Here is a 19,397-nt window from a genome sequence, read left to right as displayed (position 1 = left end):
GAGTTATGCAAAGCCATTCGAAAGAGACTCAGAGTGGACATAAGAAGATTTATCACAAGAAAAGTAGAACAAACATTAAGGGAAAACAAAGGACTTAAATCAGCAGTCATGAGCAGTAACAAGAAAGACAAATGTTACTGAATCTGAAGAATAGCAATGGTATACTTATAAATAGCAGAGAAGGCATAACTCAAATAGCAGAGGACTACTATAAATTATTATATAAAGAGCAAGGGAGAAGATGCCAGCAGTGGAGAGAATGGATCAAAAATTAGCAACACGAACGACATACTCGATATCCTTCCTGATGACGTAGAACATATATTGAAGAAAATGAAGAACCAAAAAGCCCTACGTGAAATTAAAGTTACTGTACAGTTAAAATTAGGAAGAAGAAAAATGACACAGAAACTGGCAAGACTCTTCACAAAATACATTAGGAAAAGAATGACGCTTAAGGAGTGAAATAATACAATCTTAATTTTGCTGCATAAGAAAGGAGATAAATCAGAAATCGGAAATTATAGACCAATTAGCTTGTTATCCCACATCTAGTTGTTCACAAGGGTCATTACTAACAGATTAGAAAGAATACTTGAGGAGAATCAACCGAAAGAGCAAGCTGTCTTTAGGACAGGATTCTCAACTATGGATCACCTTCACGTAATATCACAGTTAATGGAGAAAGCAAATGAATATAAAACACCATTATGCCGGGCATTTGTGGATTATGAAAAGGCATTCGACACCATACAGCATAAGGCAATGTTTCGGGCACTGGAAAGACAAGACATAGGTACTCCATATATTATGATTTTGAAGAAAATATATGAGAGTGCTACCTCCTTTATTATATTATACAAAGACAGTAGCAAATTTAAAATTGAGAAAGCAGTTTGACAAGGAGACACAATATCTCCGAAGCTGTTTACTGCTGCCCTTGAGGAAGCTTTCAGAAGATTAGACTGGTCGCAGAAAGGAGTCAATGTGAACGGAGAGTACTTAAACCATTTACAATTTGCAGATGACATTGTGGTCATAATCCATGATCCCGAAGAATTAGAGGAAAATCTTATTCAGTTATGTAGAGTTAGTAAGGATTGCGGACTAAAGATGAATATGGCTAAAACAAAAGTAATGATGAACAAGTATGCCACAGAAAGGGAAATAATCATTGAAGGAGTTTGGACAAGTCATTAACTTTAATAATAATAAATGGCTGGAAGTCAAGAGAAGAATAAATTTCGGATGGATAGCATTCAGGAAATATAGTTACATACTGAGAATCAATATCCCAATTTGTCTGAAATGCAAAACAATGAACTAATGTATATTCCCACCGATGAGTTATGGAAGTTAAACTTGAGCAGTCACCAAAAAATGGAAGAGATGCTGAGAACTACACAGCGAAGAATGGAACGAATTATATTAGGTATCAGACTGTTAGATAAGAAGAGAAACATATGGATTAGGCAACAAACTCAAGTAAAGACCATTCTTTGAAATAGACTTTGGCGGGACACACAGCCCGAAGACATGATGACAGATGGAATAAGAAAATAACAGAATGGTACCCAAGAGGAGCTAAAAGAAAACCTGTAAGACAACAACGGAGATTGACAGATGAAATTCAAGAGTTCGTGGGCAGTAAATAGATGGCCATTGCACAAAATAGAAGGAACTAGAAAGTTGTTGGAGTGACCTTCATCCTGCAGTGGATGAAAATGGCTGATAATGACTCTTACAGATGTTTTAATAGCCAAAACGCTTTTTGCTTAATTTTATAACAACACAACCTGAATAAGTTCCAGTTCATTCCGTCTCAACAATTAAACTCTGGTTTACAGACAGCATACTTCCCTCCCTCTTTCCTGAAATATACATATATATATATATATATACACACACACACACACACAAACAGAGTCCAGTCACAATATTATGACCATCCCGCAATGCAGACATCACACAAGCCTAGCGAATCATACAGCGCACGTGTCAAGTTTATACACCGCAAGCATACAAGGCTTGTTGTTCGGCATCCGTGAACACAGCAACAGTCTCTGTCATGCAGAAAGCACGCGACCTGGAAAGAGGCATGATCGTCGGCTATCGGGCTACGGGCGCCAGCATTTTCGAAACAGCGGATTTTGTGAAATCCTCACGTGCTGCAGTGGTGAAAGTGTATCAAGACTGGACGAATGGGACAGTTTTGATGACCCGACGTGCCAATTGTGGGGCCCCACGCGCCATTGATCCCAGAGGTGAACGTCGGCCGAAACGGTTGATCAGGACCGATCGGCGCGCTACTGTTGCTCAACTGGACGTCCAAATGAACCGTGGAGTCACCAGAAAGGTGTCCAACAAGACAAAAAAAAAAAAAAAAAAAAATTCAAATTATTATATTAGGGCCATTCGTAATCTCTTACATATACCCATATGGTACAGACATGTATTATGTCTGTAAATTTCGCGTGTTCTCTGGTCGATTTGACTGTTTTGCTGGACGAAAAAAAACCCAATTTCTGTGGGAAAAAACCTTACTATCTACACCTGAGACCGACTAACTCAGCGACGGAGTGAAAAAAGCCCACTAAAGTTCCTCTCGTCATCGACGGGATTCTGACCCGGGCCTTTTCCACCCGGTGTGGGGAGAACGGTGACGATACCACTGTGCAGACCTCCAACACGACAGTTCAGCGAACCCTGTTGCGCATTGGGCTCCAAAGCAGACGCTTGGGTACAGCACCCATGTTGATGGCCGTCCATCGCAAACGTCGTAAGCTTCCACAGCAATACCCACACTAGACCCCGGCCGAGTGGCAACGGGTGGCCCTCTCCAATGAGTCACGGTTTCTGCTCCCCCGAGTGGATGGACGGTGGCGTATTAGATGTGAAACCTCCGAGAACAAACACCCGGACACGATTGTTGGCAGAAGGCAGGCTGGTGGGGGCGGCGTTATGGTCTGGGGAATGTTTTCATGGCATGGCTTGGGTCCGCTGATACCTCTGGAGGACACCCTGAACACAAATGGTTACCTATCGATTGTCGCGATCAACTACACCCGTACATGTTGACCATGTTCCCAGGGGGAAATGGTATCTATCAGCAAGACAATGCGCCATGCCATGTCGCCAGAATTGTCCGTGAGTGGTTTGAGGAGCACGACGAACACTTCAAGCTACTCTCTTGGCCACCGAATTCCTCGGATCTTAACCCAATTTAAAATCTATGGTACCACCTCGATCGACACATCAGATGGATGGATCCTCCACCAAGGAACCTACAGGAACTCCGGGGTGCACTGCAGTCTGCGTGGTCACAGATACCTGTATCGATTCTCCGCGGAATTATTGAGTCCCTCCCAAGGCGGCTGGCTGCAGTGCATGCTGCGAAAGGTGCATATTCTGGATACTAGGTAGATGGTCATAATAATGTGACTGGACCCTGTATACCGGACGGTTATAAAATAAGTTTCCCTATTCAGGAGACCCTAGTGTCAAAATGGTTAAGAGTTAGCGATGTGAAAATCGGTGGGAATGCCATTTAGGGTATGTGGAAGCGATTTATAGAAGAAAAAAAATTATTTCAAATTTACACTAGGGGAAAAACAGCGGCGCTGCACATATGTAAAAGTTGTCATTTACTTCTAGACACGCTGCTTACGCAAATGACATGCTGTTAGATAAAAGTAAAAGGACCAACGCACCGTCAATAACCATGATGGCTCTTACAAAAATGAAATGTGCTCTCTTAGTAAAACTGTTCTACCAGAATAACAGTAATGCTAATGCAGCACTACATCAACATCGGAAAACTAAAGGTTTGCGTAAAGGCCCTTTGACGTCAGTGGGGCTTCGAAAACTAATAATAAAGAAATTTGAAGCGACCGACTGGGAAGTTAGGTGTAATTCCGGGCAGGGGACAAGACCACGTATCGAAACGGAGATAGTGAATGAATTGGCAGTTGCAATGGTCAGGATGCGAAACACTACCAGTCAGTAGTGCCTGCTAGAGGTGTGTCAAGAGAATTGAACCTTCCTTGGTCTACTGTACGTAAAGTGCTTCGAATAATTTTACGCTGGTTCCCGTACAAGATCCAAGTAGTGCAAGAACTAAAGTCTTGTGATCAGCAACAACGAATAGACTTTGCTCTATGATTTCTGGCTCTCATGTAACTTGACGATACATGAGCTCGAATGATCTTGTGGTCTGATGAGGCACATTTCACTCTTCATGGGGCTGTAAATGCACAAAAACTGCTGAATATTCTCGTGCATGAAAGACCACTATCAAGTCCATACGTTACAGTATGGGGTGGATTCACAGCACAGTTTATAATCGGCCCATTTTTCTTTGAAGAGTCTACAACTCATGGCTCCGTAAGGTGTATGGTAATTAGTGCACGATTCTGCGCTGTTCTAATCACATTATTGTTCATGCAAGAGGGTGCCCCCTCCCCACATTGGTCGACAAGTAAAGGAACTGCTCCGTTCAACATTCAGAAATGATCGCGTAATTTCTAGAGACTTTCCGCAGTTCTGGCCAGCCCGATTATTAGATGAAGAAATGTTGTTGTAGTAGGGTTTTAGGAACATCAGCTACTAAGGCCATATTACACTGTGTGTATTGTCTGTAAATTGCATGTGTTCTGAGGACGATTTTCTGTCTGGGAGAAAAACCAGAGTTTCCGTAAGAAAAAACCATGCTACTCTCGCCCGAGACCGACTAACTCAGCCACCTTGTGAAAAAAAGCCCATAAAAACACCAATACCATATTTAAACATCTAACGTTTGAAAGTCGTCTTCTTCTGAACCGATTTCTTTCTCTTCTTGTAGGATCATAAGACACAATATTGTGAACTGCAAGTGCATCCATCTGTTAAGAAATTAGTTGTTGCAATATGTTTATGTTCCTCTAGACTACAATGTATTTCCATGGTGAAATGCAGGCGTAGCATAGAGGACTCATTTCGATATCGGGGGAGGATTGCTTGTTCAAACTTTCGAACTTCTCATCGTCCAGTACTGCAACGCATAAACACACTTCTGGTATATAGGAGGTGCAGATGACCAGATGACTCATGCATTGAGAGTGACGGGGCAGACACACATTAAGAGGTATTGTACTAGTAGCTTTTGGGTTGTGACCCCTATTAATTCTTGTTTAAGGCTCCAGTGTATAGCATAAAGTTTGTTTTTTAGGTTATTGAATTGATAAATGAAGCTGGGGGGTTCTTGTTCCAGGTTGCGTGCAGATCCTTATGTAAATGCTATGTTGTGGGTTTGCATCAGATCGATCAAGACACAGATGTCATTTTCTACACGCTTCTTCGAGAACGTGAGCGTGCTGATTTTTCTTTATGTAGATGGAGTCTAATGAAATATAGATAATTATTTAGGTACAGCATTATTTTTGGACTTCCAGGCTGGCCTAGATGCCTCCGTAGCCAGGTGGGCAGGAGCAGCATTGCGTAGCACATGCTTCTTGGTTAGACCGGGGTTCGAGCCCGTGACCACCAAATACGGAAGATGCAGAAAGGTCAGGGGAATGACCACCGCATATCCTCGGGGCAATATGGCCTTAGTTGCTAATGCTCCTAAAAACCAAATAACAAACCAGGCTGGCCTTTTGTACAGAGTCAGGAGTGTTTGTGCGAACGAAGAGCTTGAGGTCATCAGCATTTACCAGAAAATTATGACTGAACAGTTCAAGTTCTGCTGCAGCGTTGAGGACGAAATTCCATCCTGCGGAACTCCTCTTTTTCCTTTAAAAGTTTGCTGCTCCCCGTTGGTAAAGGCGCAGTATCCTACTGTAGGGTTCCAGCCAAGGAGTGAAGGAGATTTTAGGTAATATTGAAATGAAACTGCAGTATGTGCAAGAGAGTGTTTATTGAGCATTTATCATATGCAGCCTTTATGTCGAAGAAGATAATATCCAATTGACTTTTATTGTGGAATATCTTTTGTATTTCAAATTTGGAGCAGATTGGTGATGATAGACCGCCCACTGATGATATTGTTTAGATATGCAGGTCTATGGCTGAAACAGTGATCACCTATTCTTTCCATGGATCGCTTTGGAAAACTTTCAGAAGCGAGCATCCAATCGAGATTGCTCTCTAATCCTTCAGACATTTCGGATATAGATTTTGGAGCTGGTTTGACATAATAGGATTTCCACATTAAAGGCGTGGAGCCAGTTTTAAGAATATTATTAAATATGTAGTAATAGATATCAATAATGTAATTGCCACAAACTTTCAGTATGAAACGGGAAATTCCATCCGGGCCGATAGTAGCTTTATTGGGAAGTTTGTTGTCCACCTTTATTATTGATTCCTTAGAAATATGAATAGTTGCAAGGTTGGATCTTGTAGTTTTCTTAATATTCAAATTGCACATGCTGATTTTATCTTCAAGCTGTCTGAAGTTTGATTCAGCCCATGCATTAAATAGATTGACTCATATTGCACTTCTCCAAATGCTTACAGTAAATCCACTTATTTTCTTTCAGGCGGTTATAGACAAACTTACAGTGCCTAGCTCTTTTCAATTTAAGAAAATTGGCTCTCTCTTTCTTGAAACAGATGCAGTCTTGGTCGACCCCTATTCTTTTCCATTTTCGGAACTTTTTTGTTTTTTCAGGAAGGCACTTTTCAGCTCAAAAGAAAACCAGTGGTTAGTTCTGGGAGAATTTAGAAGTCCTTAGGTCCGCAATTCTTGAGAGATTGGGAGAGAGTTGGTTAAATGCTTCCTGAAGGGGGAGGTTTCAAATGTCTTCCCAGTTATAAGACGGCCGAGAATTCTTTCGACATTCATATATTTAATGGAAAAATTTTCCTTGAAGGGCACAGCAATCGTGAGCGTATTTTGGCGTAGGTCAGAAGAAAAAGCAAAACTAGGCATCATTCTTTTTAGCCATGGTGAGTTATGGTATAAAAGGTCCCACATCTGATTTTTCCTTGTAGGATTGTCTGCGCAGTAACACAGTGATATCGTCACCGTCCTCTCCACACTGGGTGGAAAAGGTGCAGGTTCGAATTGCGTCGATGACGTGAGGAACTGTAATGGTCTTTTTTCACTCCATGGCTGAGTTAGTCGGTCTCAGGCGTAGATAGCAAGGTTTTTTCCTTCCAGAAACTCGGTTTTTCGTACAGCAAAACAGAAAATTAACCCCAGAACATACGCAATTTACAGACAATCTACAGGGAGCGATATGGCCTTAGTCGCTGATGCTCCTAAAACCCAACTACCACAACACTGCTCAACTATAAGTTTACTTCTCTGGCTCATATATAAGCTGTTATGTGAGCTCTTGGCTCATATGAGTTATACAACTCTCTGTCTCAGCTAATATTTTGCATTTTGCATCTACATCCACACGAAGATTTTCGGGTTGGGAAACACCAGAAGTATATTAAGTTTTAAATGGAAGCTAAATAATTTTCTGATAACTAAGAAGAAGGTATAGCAAAAATTGTTGAAGCTAAAATGAATAAGGCACTTGGGACTGACGGCATCTATCCAGTTATTTAAATGAAGCAGCAAACTTGCTAAGTAAGCCCTTGGCCAACATTTTGAAAGCATCCTTGTATTTAGGGAAGTTCCGATAGCGGGAATGAGTAACTCTCTCCTATTCACAAAAGGGGATCAGAGAGCAAAATGAGTGATTAGACCTGTTAGCGTGACTCCTGTTCCAGGGAAAATAATGAAGTGGGTGGTAAAAAAAGTATTGCAGGATCATCCTAACAGGAATATGGAAATTACAGCATGGATTTATTGATTTCTGTATAACTACAGTGATGTAATCACAAAGAAATTGTAAACTGGATGTAAATTATTTTTACATCATATATTTAGATTTCTGTAAAGCTTCTGATATGTTCAACAAGAAAGACTGCTATGCAAATTAGAGTAGTGCGACTTTAGTAGCAAATTATTGCTATGGATAAGGGGATGGGTGAGAGGTAGAAGACGGAGGATAGTTATAAATGACCATTTATAACGATCGTAATATTATTAGTGGGGTTCCTAATGATTCAGTTATGGGGTCTCTTACTGTTTTCAATATATATTAACGATATAGATGAAACAAATCAAGCTTATTGTCTGTTTGCAGATTTTACAAAGGTTGGCTAATAGCTAGAATCGAGGCACACTGCAGCCGAGAAATGACAATCGAGGATTAACATTGATAAATGCCGATAAATGGATTTGTCGATAAAATGCAAAATATATAATACTGCATATGGGCAGCGGTAATCCCATAATAATATACCATTTGGGTGGTTTTCGTACTCTACTACCTTGGGTAGTAGAGAACGAAAGAGACCTAATCTGACCTAAAGGTCATTGTACATTTCGATATGGTCTCTGAGCAGTGCAGAGCAGCTGCTAGGATAGCTTGGGGGGGGGGGGGTCTGTCAATAATACACAGAAGTTTTACCAGCAGCCCTTATGAAATCTATGGATCAATATGTGGGTCGTTCTCAGATGTAAATGTTTTATCGAAGAAAGCAATTAAGGAGCATTTGGTGTTTTTGAAGATTCTGATGGTGTGCAATACTGAGAGCGTGGAAAGAGCTATCAAATGGTAGCGATGTTCTTATAGAATTAGAAGAAATCAAAAATGAAAAGAATGTCAGAATATGAAGAAAACACTATTCGTTTGGGTATAAAGGAATGTGGCTAGAAGACGCTGAAAGATGAGGTCAGATATCATATATTAACGGAATAAGAAATAGCAAGAGCAGTTTCAAGGAGAGAAAGATCTATAGATGAAGAAGTTTTAATGTTCTAACGTCATGCCTTCACCCCAATCATCTCAACACCATAAGAGTTGAGATGGCTTTTTACTCATGAGCGTCCAACAATGAGAGGAAAACATCGTCGAGTAACTTGAACCATAATGCTGACTTCAGATTGTTGTTTCCCCCCCCCCCCCACTTCAGCCTGAATAGACCGTAGAATTCGTCAATGCCTCCATTCGTCCTCCAGGAGCTTCGTATCTTGATGTTGAACATTTTTCTTCTGATCTGCGTGGACAGGTCTTTGCATCCATTGTTAGAATTTTTATAATTATATGTCAAAAGTTTATAATTTTGCTTCTTTTGAACATCATGTTCTTAATCCTAATGGCCTGAAGGACTTTTGCAAGACCATCCAACTTGCATAATTTCATAATACCAGTTCTGCTATAAAGACTCTCTCTCTCTTTCTCAACCCCCTTCCCAAAATTTGCTAAATCTGACGAGGAATTGGAAAAACGTTTTTACACTTTAAAGATAATGAAGATTCCTTTGTGAACCGAAAATGCAGTTGAACAGAATTTCTGATTTCTTAAGAAAAAAAAAAAAAAGAATTACCGGAGTTTGTAATTAATTAATTAAAGTTTATTATTTAACAAATCATATTTATTTAGGCGTACTAATAAGGCCCATTTAAAGTTGGCGGTTCTTAGAATCATATTGGAGCACGCTGGTACAGCTAAATTAGAATATTTCGTAAACGGGTTGCTATGCTAATCTTTGCAGTTCGTAGGGAGGACGTTGGCGCACTATGGCCATAGTTACCGATGCGCCTAATAAATCCCCAAAACAACAACAACAATAGGGAGGACGTTGAAGGAGTGATTCTGCGAAATATCTATCTTTAGCGTTACTGCCCAGAATTTATAGTTCCACTACTGATCTTATTTATGGTATTTGTTGTTTCCATAGGTTATTTGATGAATTTCCAGAGTACCAGAAGCTATTCAAATCTTTTGACAAGGTTCCAAAAGAAGAATTGCCAACTAATAAACGCATGATCGCACATGCCACAACTGTGATGTATGGCTTTGCATCATTTGTGGACAGTTTGGATGACCCAGACCTCTTGGAAGGGCTGATTGAAAAGATAGTCACCAACCACGCTCGCAGACAAATCACCAAAGAAAACTTCAAGGTAAGTGCAAAATATATAGTTTCCAAACATCACTTCCATGGGTTATTGGACCGTCTTTTATTATAGACTTTTAAAAACCTAGTGAATCACACAATGTCCAGCCCGATCCGTCATATGAGTGAGTACATCCACATCCCTTTCGTTTGGAAGTTCTTCCAAGTTATGCATATAGAGTACTGCTCAACGAATACTTAGCTCCACGAAGGAGAGTATGCAGGGAACTGGAAACGTAGCCTAATGGTTTTAAGTTCAGAATATTGCTAGGTGTGCGCCAAAGACTGAGGCTCCCAAAGCGTGGGGCGCGCCCATCTTAGGGGACACACAGTTGTTTTTTTTTGGGGGGGGGGGCTTGTTGTTTTCACGAAGCACTTTTTTTTAACGAAATATGGACAGACCATTCCACTAATCCATATACGAAGCGTTTTTTATTTAGTTCTGTTATTCACATTTTATTTCTTTGAGATTAAAGAAATATATTAATATTTCTATAATTCATTAATTATTAATTTATAAGTACAGTATATTTATAAAAGGATGTATATTCATATATTTTGTCACAACTGTTTATATGCACTTGATCAGAAACTTGGGGGAGGGCGTGAAATTCATGATATATTTTATGGGAGTTCAAGGTTTGAACTCCCTTAACAAGTTTGGGAACCTTTAAACTAAGTCTATGAGGAGCTGGTATATTGTGTCTGTAATTGCGTGTATACTTTGATGGACGAAAAACTTGTTTTTGAAAGAAGAAACACGAAACCCTCCCTTACCTAAGAACTGCTAACTCAGCCATATTGCACTAAAAACTGGGATTCCTCTCGTCTTTGATGGGAAGCCAGATAAGTAATGGGCATAATCGCGAGGTTATAATCTGTTCATTCGATTATGGGTATTAGTTAGTATATTTACTCCATCAACATTTTGGCTGCAGACATTCCGAATAATTGATAATTGTTCATATACCTACAAGAATACCGGACAATCCTAATCATACAGCCAAGCCAATACGCTTGATCTTTTTCTCACAAACAACCCTTCTAAGTACACGGTCGAAGTGACAGGTCCTTTAGACACTTCAGATCACAACTTGGTGATTGTCTCTTCTCCAATGGAACCTTTATCTCATGGCTATTCCCAACCACGTGTTGTTTGGCATTAAAAGAATGCAAAATGGGATGACCTGCGAGACTTCTTTTCTTCTTTTCCTTTGTCGGATTACTGTTTCAAAACTTCTGATGTCAACGTTTGCTCAGATCGTGTCAGTGAAATTATTCTTGCAGGAATGGAATCCCTTATCCCACACTCCACTTTAAAATCTCGTCCTTTATCTAAACCTTGGTTTTCCAATAAATGTGCTAAGGCTGTCCAAGAGAAGAATGTTGCATATCGTAATTGGCTTGTTTCTAATTCTTCAGTTTCATTTTCTGCCTACACCAAAGCTCGCAACAATTGTAAAGCAGTTATTAATCAGTCCAAACGAGAGTTTGAACAGGCTAAGAGTAGAAAACTTGTTTCTTGCCCTAATGGTAGCCGAGCATTTTGGTCTCTTGCCAAAGCTATTCGCCGAAACTTTTGCCCATCTTTGCTCCCACCTCTGTCCAAACCAGATGGTTCTGTTGCCACTTCAGCCAAGGATAAAGCTGACCTGCTAGCATCCCATTTTTCTTCCAGTTCATGTATTAATAATCTTGGTAAAACACCTCCCACCATTCCCAACACGCTCCATTCAATGCCTCCTGTGGTCTTCCGTCAAAAGGATATCAGAAGGATTTTGATGAATCTTGATGCTAAGAAAGCTCCAGGCCCCGATGGTATTTCTCCACTTGTTCTCAAAACCTGTGCTCCTGAACTTACTCCTATTCTTTGCCGCCTTTTTTCACTTTCTTATTCCAGAGGTGTTTTTCCTTCTGCTTGGAAATTTGCTCATATCCAGCCAGTTCCTAAAAAGGGTGACAAATCCCTCCCATCCCATTATCGTCCCATTGCAATTACTTCTACTCTTTCTAAAGTAATGGAGAAATCAATTAACCGCCAACTCTTAAACTACCTAGAAACCTTCCGTCTGATCAACGATCACCAGTATGGATTCCGTCAGTGTCGATCCACTGGAGATATTCTGGCTTATGTTACCCATTTATGGACTAATTCAATGGAAAGGTTCGGTGAAACACAAGTAGTTGCTCTTGACATCTCAAAGGCTTTTGATCGTGTTTGGCATAAAGGTCTTCTAAACAAGCTTCCATCTTATGGTTTGCCAACTGTTTTTAGTGATTGGTTATCCAGTTTTCTCTCTGATCGCTCGCTGAGGGTGATGGTCGATGGCTCTCTGTCTTCTAACTTCGCCACTAATGCCGGTGTCCCCCAAGGTTCAGTTCTTTCCCCCATTCTTTTCCTCTCGTATATTAATGATCTTCTTCCATTGACTGGCAATCCTATCCATAGTTTTGCCGATGATAGCACCTTGCATTCCACTTTCCATTTTGAGAAACCTTGTCCTGCTCAATCAGCTTCAACTTCTCGAAAATCTGCTACCAATTCCTTAAATGCCGATCTTCATGTAATTCTCCAGTGGGGCAAAGACAACTTAGTTGATTTCGACCCTTCTAAAACTCAGTCTTGTCTTATATCTCGCAAAAAGGATTCTTCTACTCCTATGCTTATCTTTAGTGACACTCCGATTTCTAGGCAAAATGATATATCTCTTTTGGGGATTACCCTGACTTCTGATCTCTCTTGGCACAAGCACATTACAAATATTGCTTCCTCTGCATCTAAAAAACTTGGTTTCCTCTTTCGCTCTCGGCGTTACTTTTCTTCCAAACAGCTGCTCCCTCTGTATAAATCGCAAATCCGCCCTGCCATGGAATATTGTTCCCACATCTGGGGTGGTGCCCCCAAAACCTCTCTCAGGCTTCTTGATTCCATTCAGAAGAGGGCAGTTAGGTTAATTAATGATTCATCTCTAACAGAGTCTCTCCACTCGCTTTCTCATAGACGCACTGTTTCTGCTGCATGCCTCTTTTACAGATACTTCCATGGGCATTCTTCTGAATTGGCTTCTAGAATACCAGCTCTCTCTGTCTTTCAAAACAGTTCGAACATGCCACCAGCCAACATCCATTTACTGTCCAACTTCAAACCCACAGAACCAACTTTTCATCTTCCTCGTTTATTCATTCAACTGCCGTTTTCTGGAACAACCTTCCTTCATACGTATTTCCTGAAAATTACAGTCTACAGAAGTTCAAGTATAATGTTAACAAATATCTTCTTTCGTCTTCTTAACCTCAAACCCAAGCACGGTACCAAATACTATAGGTTCTAACACCTCTCGTGTTTGGGGTTCACAAAAAAAAAAAAAAAAAAAAAAAATTGATATATTTGTCACTCTTATCTGAGAGATTCTTGCGAATATATTTAATCAAATTCAAATTGTAATCGCGTAAAATTTAAAGGATGAGATTCAGGACCAACTCAACAAGGTTGAGATCTTAAATAGATCCCAGCATCGGTTTGTTAACAGAGGTCATATCTGATTAGTCCGGTAAATTATTAAGATTTAAAATATTTGATAAATTATTATGACTAACCTGATGCTTTAAATTGCTGTTCCTTAAATAGTTAGATGCAGGTACCATTTTTAAAATTATGTCTGGACTTTTCGAATATTTTGATACCGTACCCACGGAAAGCTGCTATACAGAGTGTAAGAACTTGAATTACTGATAATATTCTTCTCTGGATCACAGAACAGCTAGAAAAAATAGGAGACAAGAGGGTTATCATAAATTGTCAGTTTTCATAATTAACCACTATTGTAAGAGGGGGTTCCCTCAGGGCTCGTATTCGGTTTGCTCCTATTTCTAATATTCATAAATGACATTTACAAGGTATCCAAAGGAAACTGCAAAAATTTACTGATGATTTGAAAGTGAGAAGGTAGTTGAAATTTCGAGCTAGGATATGAAGAGGTTGCATATATGGCCCGAAAAATGGAAACTAAAATTTATTTCTTCTAAATGTAATGCCTAGTGCATCAATAGGTAACATATACATCCTAATACCTAAGGATTTTTCACGATTAAAAGTACTAGCCAATAGGTATCAACTTTTGACTTTCAAAAAGCTGGGAACCAGGCATTCTGCATCTAACAGAATGCTTTTTACAAAAATTAGGAGTTCTTCCCAAAAAACAGAAGGAAAGAGGATTTTTACGGAAAAAGCAGGACGTTTTAAAAATTCGCACTGCACTAGAGATGAAATTTCACTGGAGAGGTACACATTTTATATTAAAATCAGCCATGGATTTGTCTACCAGTAAAGTATTCCTTTAAATATAGTTTACCTAACATTTTTCTATCTGAGAATTTCTGTTTGGATATTCTATTAGACCTCAATCGATTTTGATTGCTTTAAGGACGATATTTTTGCAGACTTTGTCCCCTCAGAAATGTTGAATCAAAGTGTGCTGTCCAGATTTGGCTGTCAGGAGTATTTCCAAAGAAGCTTTACCAGAAACGGATCTGAATTCAGCTTTTATTCTACTCTGGGGGAATATTCTCTCACACTCAACACTACTGTGATGAATTATTAAAATGTGCTCTTGTCAGTTCCCCAAGTCAAGGACTACCTTCTCAGTAGAAATGCTTATGACTAAGCAGAATCATCTTCCTGATTTTGTCTGCTATGGTAATATTTTCCCGAATGGAAGTGGAAGATTTCAATTCTGGTGAAATCAATCTGCAGAACATTCTTTACTATACTGTATCTAGACGTAATGAACTCAGCACATTGATGTGAGATGAGTTGGTGGTTGAAGAGTTATATTCAGATTTTCAATTTTTTTTTTTTACCAATGTTTGAAAATCCGAATATAGCTCTCCATATTATAAGGTTTAAAAGAACAAGCTAATTGCTTTATTCAAACCAGAAGGGAGTAAGATGAACAAACTTTCTGCACGAGTGAAGAAAACGGGCCAATTATCAACTTGTCTGGCCTGTTTAGGATTGACTTTTACCTTACGTTTGCAATTCAGAAGTTCGTTTTCTTGAGTCCATTAATTTGTCTTCTTTCAAACCTTTGGGTGACGAACTGAATATGAACAATCAGCGCTACTCACTAGTGACCATTTGAAGTACTGTCCAATTTGGTAACTCTTGAAAAGTACTCATATGGCTTTTCTCACCACTTCTAACTTCTTTAAATACCTAAAGACAGCACCGTGTAAACGTTACCGCTGAAATAAAAGATGCTTCAAAACTTTATTTCAGCATAATACATTAGTTGAAACTGTTTTATCTCTTTCCTTTCAGCACTTCTTTCTAGATAGCAGTAAATGTCCACCCAATATTCATCCGCTTTTACAGGAAGGTATGCAGCCCCTTTTCAGCTCACAAATTCATGAGACGTAAAGGACAGCCCATTAAGCGCGCAGTCTCTCTTTGTCTTCTTTTTTTGAAGGAATCCCAGATGATTTTAGATTTTTCAGATGTCCAATGTTGTACCCTGTAGTGTAGAGCATCACTTTCCAGTGCTCGTACTGAGATCAAGCTGTTATCGACTTGATAATTTTTTGGCCACCTCAACGGGATGTATACATTGAAATCACTTTGATTACTGCCATCTGTAACAATCGAAAATGGCTCATTTCTCAGAGCCATTGCTATGTCTTCTTTCTCCATTGCAATTTCAATTTCATTGACAATGCTTGCCGTTTTTGTTCTTTCACAACAGGGTTTTTTTTTTTATTTCCATATGAGGAAACATATTTCTCAAAAATGTGCCTGTATGATCAGCACATCTTAGAGAAAGGTTATGTTCTATGAAAAAGAAGCAAATAAACATTCAGAATGTACGACATCATGGTCACTATGAAATGCAACATCTATTTTTGCATTATTTTATGTATTGCACACTGTCGTTATGCTTGTTTGTGTTGAAATGTCTGATTGCATCGGCAACATACGGTTCACAAAACAAGCGAGTTACTTTGTCCAGATTTTGCGATACGTGGAAAATACTGCCTATAAGTCTTCTGAATTTTATTTCGTATTTCTTTAGCATCTTACCGAAAGATATTGTTAATTAGCTTCACTATACACAAGCACATAAACAGGGAACCACAGAGTAGTACGGAAAACAAAGCTAACATCTTGTTTCTATTTTGCAACGTAGACTGCAACAGACACACCTGACAGCCATCCGTTAACAAAAATAAGCAAAAATTAGAAAAATTAAAAAAAAAAAACCGATGTCTTCTCCGTCGTAAATCCGGAAAATTAGCAGCTACGCACATGGTGTCCTTTTCGTGGTTTATAGGAATTTTACTAACAGAGAGAAGTCATGTGCTATCTACCAAGCTGATACCTCACCAGACCCGGTAAATAATCTATCGAAGTCTGTTACCCTCAACAAAATCTATCCTGCTTGTGTAAATATGTCGCCTTTTTTGGGGCTAAAACTAAACCAGGAAAAATCAAAGTATATCATCTTCTCACCGAAAGCACAAGCACACCTCAATCCATCAGTCTCTCTGGAGCCCTCAATTGCGAGGCATCTACTCGTCGCTGCTCATTCAGTTAAATTCTTAGGGGTGATAATGGAATAAAATCTGACTTATAAGGATCGATTCCAGCAACTGCTCTCAAAAGCGCTACGGGCATTCTGGTGCATCAAACTCGACCCCTGTAGATCTAATAAAGAAACAGTTAGGAAATTTCTCTTCTACTACGTCGGCTCAATCATCAGCTACGATATTGAAGTCTGGTCCGCAGCTCCATTGTCCAGCCTGAAGATGCTTTGGGGTCTAGATTTCTGGGTCCTCAAGTGGGTCAACAATTGGGCTCACCTTTCCTATGCGACATCAAGTCATAGCTCTGTAAAAATTTTAGCTAACCCCAGCCCAGCACTTGGCATATGCGCGGAAGCTCACAATGGCACTCAATCTGTGTTCCGCAGTTCGCGACTTCATCAACATCTGGGAATTCGTGGGCTGGAAAATCCCGGGTAGAGCTCTCAGAAACCCTCCAGTGTGCTCTGCTCAAGCTTTCAGAAGCTCTCGACCTTCAAGCAGCACTTTCCCAACAGTATCATCTGCGCACTGAGCTCTGCTGACATTGATTTTGATCTGTGATCCAGTGATTCGGCCTACAGGGAAAAAAAAGAGAAAATCCTTATTCATGTGCCGTCACCATTCCTGTAACTGCCATTAAAACTAAAACTGATTCCAAGTGAAAGATGTCCAGACTGGCTCAATCGGTCTATCAGGTTATACTCGGATCATACCCTACGGTACGGCCCTTTATCATCAGTATCTCAGAAGATCCAGTTCAAATGCAATTATCGATAACTCAAAGCTATTTAGGTTATAAAGCAATTTAGGTTGGAGAAAGCGATATATTCGTTGTGTTTTATGTATTCTATGGATGTTATATGTATTATATTGTTGTTCTATGTATTATATGGATGTATGCATTCTATGCAGTTTCTCTATGTTTTAGCAGTTTGATAGATTCTTCTGGATGCTTTTAATGGGAATCGTATCCTTGTAAAATTTTGTGAATAAAGAATTTTATTATTATATACCCTTTATACAAGACGATGGTCATACTGCACTTGGAATGTTGTATTGGGGTCTAGAGAATGCACCTAAAAAAAAAGACAAAGCTTCTGGAAGGGGCGGGGGGAGCTGGGGTTCAAAGGAGGACGACCAGATTAGTGATAAGCACAAATCCATGCACTTATCTGGCTTATATATAATCTTTATTGCAAAATAAATCGGGTTAACACGGCTGTAAGGCCAGGGGTCCACAGCCTCCCTATATTTACGGGATTCTAAAACAATTAGTTATAAAAATGAAAAAAACAAAAGGTAACTATACAGTTATTTACAAATAAAAACAGAAAGGTGACTATACAAAGGAGAGAACTCCTCACAAGAGTTGGATTGGATTGAGCTGGCTTAACATAGAGATAAGAGAGCAAGCTCAATCAGACAGAAGCAGATGTAAAGGTAGAGTTGGGTTATGGCTGATTAGTCCTGCTATTGAGAATATTTTCCTGTATCTCCGATCAACGGAGAATTTGTTCAGGTCAGCGTCAAGATTCTGAGACTGCTTGAGCATCTGCTGAGCGAGGAACCTCTCCCAGAAATGGGAGTCGTGTTGAACGCCGATAGAGCTCAGGATTGGCTCTTAGGGCAGTATCCTCCAGCCACAGTTGTTCCAGAATTGTGTTGCAATTGTGCCTATCATCTTGACTGTTGCTAGGAGGCGTTGGTCGTCGATTAAGGTACGATTAAGGTGTGGTGTGAATGGGAGCCAGAAGGTTGTGCTTCCTGTTGGCCCAATTTAAGAGCCAGAATTCTGCTCCAAAGAGTGGTTTCTTTATTGGCGATGCCGCCGAGGATCAAAAAGCATGGACTTAGATCTCCCCTTAGATGTCTAGTTGTTAAACTTTGCAGTCCACGCTTTCTAAGCAGCTTTTCTAATTGAGGTGTATAGGGAATTGAATAAAATGAATGAGTAGGTCTGGTCTTCCTCGTAAGTGAGACAAGAAGCATGCAGTACAAATATAAAATTTCAGAGATTAATAGAAGACCGAAGAAAAGAGAAACAAAAATATTGTTTCTCCGTTTTTTTGTTTTTTTTTTAACTTCAAAAATTCAGTGTCAGTAAGTAAATATATTAAAACTTTTTCGGTGATATACAATACATAAAAAGGTAACTGAAAGAGAATTGAAACTAAAAGTAATCTAAATAGAATTTTGTAAAAGGATAAAATATTTATTATAAAATACATGGAAGATTTTATGACATTTTAAATACGAACTGCTATAGAATACTGAAATCGTTCAGGTTCTTTTTGCTATTTTAACCTCGAGAAAAAGGCGACGACACGTTTAATTTTTTCATTTTCTTTTGCTCACAATTAGAACAGAAAAGGAAACGGAAGTTGTTTCTTTCGCTTGAGGTTCATTTTATCATAGGTTCTTTGTTTGTTTCTTTCTTTCTTCCAACGAAGCACACTAAGTGATGACTCCACCTTTAACTTCTGGTTCATTTTTAAGAAGTTTCTTTCTTCATTTATTTTAATTTTTCATCCAGACTACATGAGGTCCTTCCTGGATTCGTCGTAGTGTGACCAATGGGAAATTTATCAGAAACGGGATAGCCTTCACACAATGCCGAGTGCCAAAAATAATGCATTAGCCTTTATAATTGAAGATTTATTTCTCTCTCTCTCTCTCACTCTACTGAAACTTCATTTTATTTCGTTTCTGCACCGTGACGAAATACATGAAACACGGGAAAATTATCAAGGATAGCTGATTTCGGCGAATAGAAAACGATACAGGAAGTAGGTTATTATTCTCAAAAAAAAAAAAAAAAAATTATGATAGCTTCGATATCGTGGCTTAGAATAAATAATTTACACTTTTTTGTTAGA

General features: G+C 39.3%; 1 protein-coding gene across 1 annotated transcript in view; it reads left to right on the top strand.

Moving 5' to 3' along the window:
- glob1 (globin 1) overlaps positions 1 to 19,397 on the top strand; it is a 50,719-nt gene that overhangs the window by 15,071 nt on the left and 16,251 nt on the right. Inside the window, exon 2 of the mRNA XM_090386609.1 lies at positions 9,724 to 9,949. Coding sequence (XP_090242735.1) covers positions 9,724 to 9,949 — 226 coding nt within the window. The remainder of the gene's footprint in view (positions 1 to 9,723; positions 9,950 to 19,397) is intronic.

The sequence above is a fragment of the Mastigoproctus giganteus genome, chromosome 12 (assembly GCF_048544385.1).
Source record: "Mastigoproctus giganteus isolate SK-2022 chromosome 12, ASM4854438v1, whole genome shotgun sequence".
NCBI lineage: Eukaryota > Metazoa > Arthropoda > Arachnida > Uropygi > Thelyphonidae > Mastigoproctus > Mastigoproctus giganteus.
Note: the sequence above shows the minus strand (reverse complement) of the source record. Positions and strands in the feature narration are given on the sequence as shown.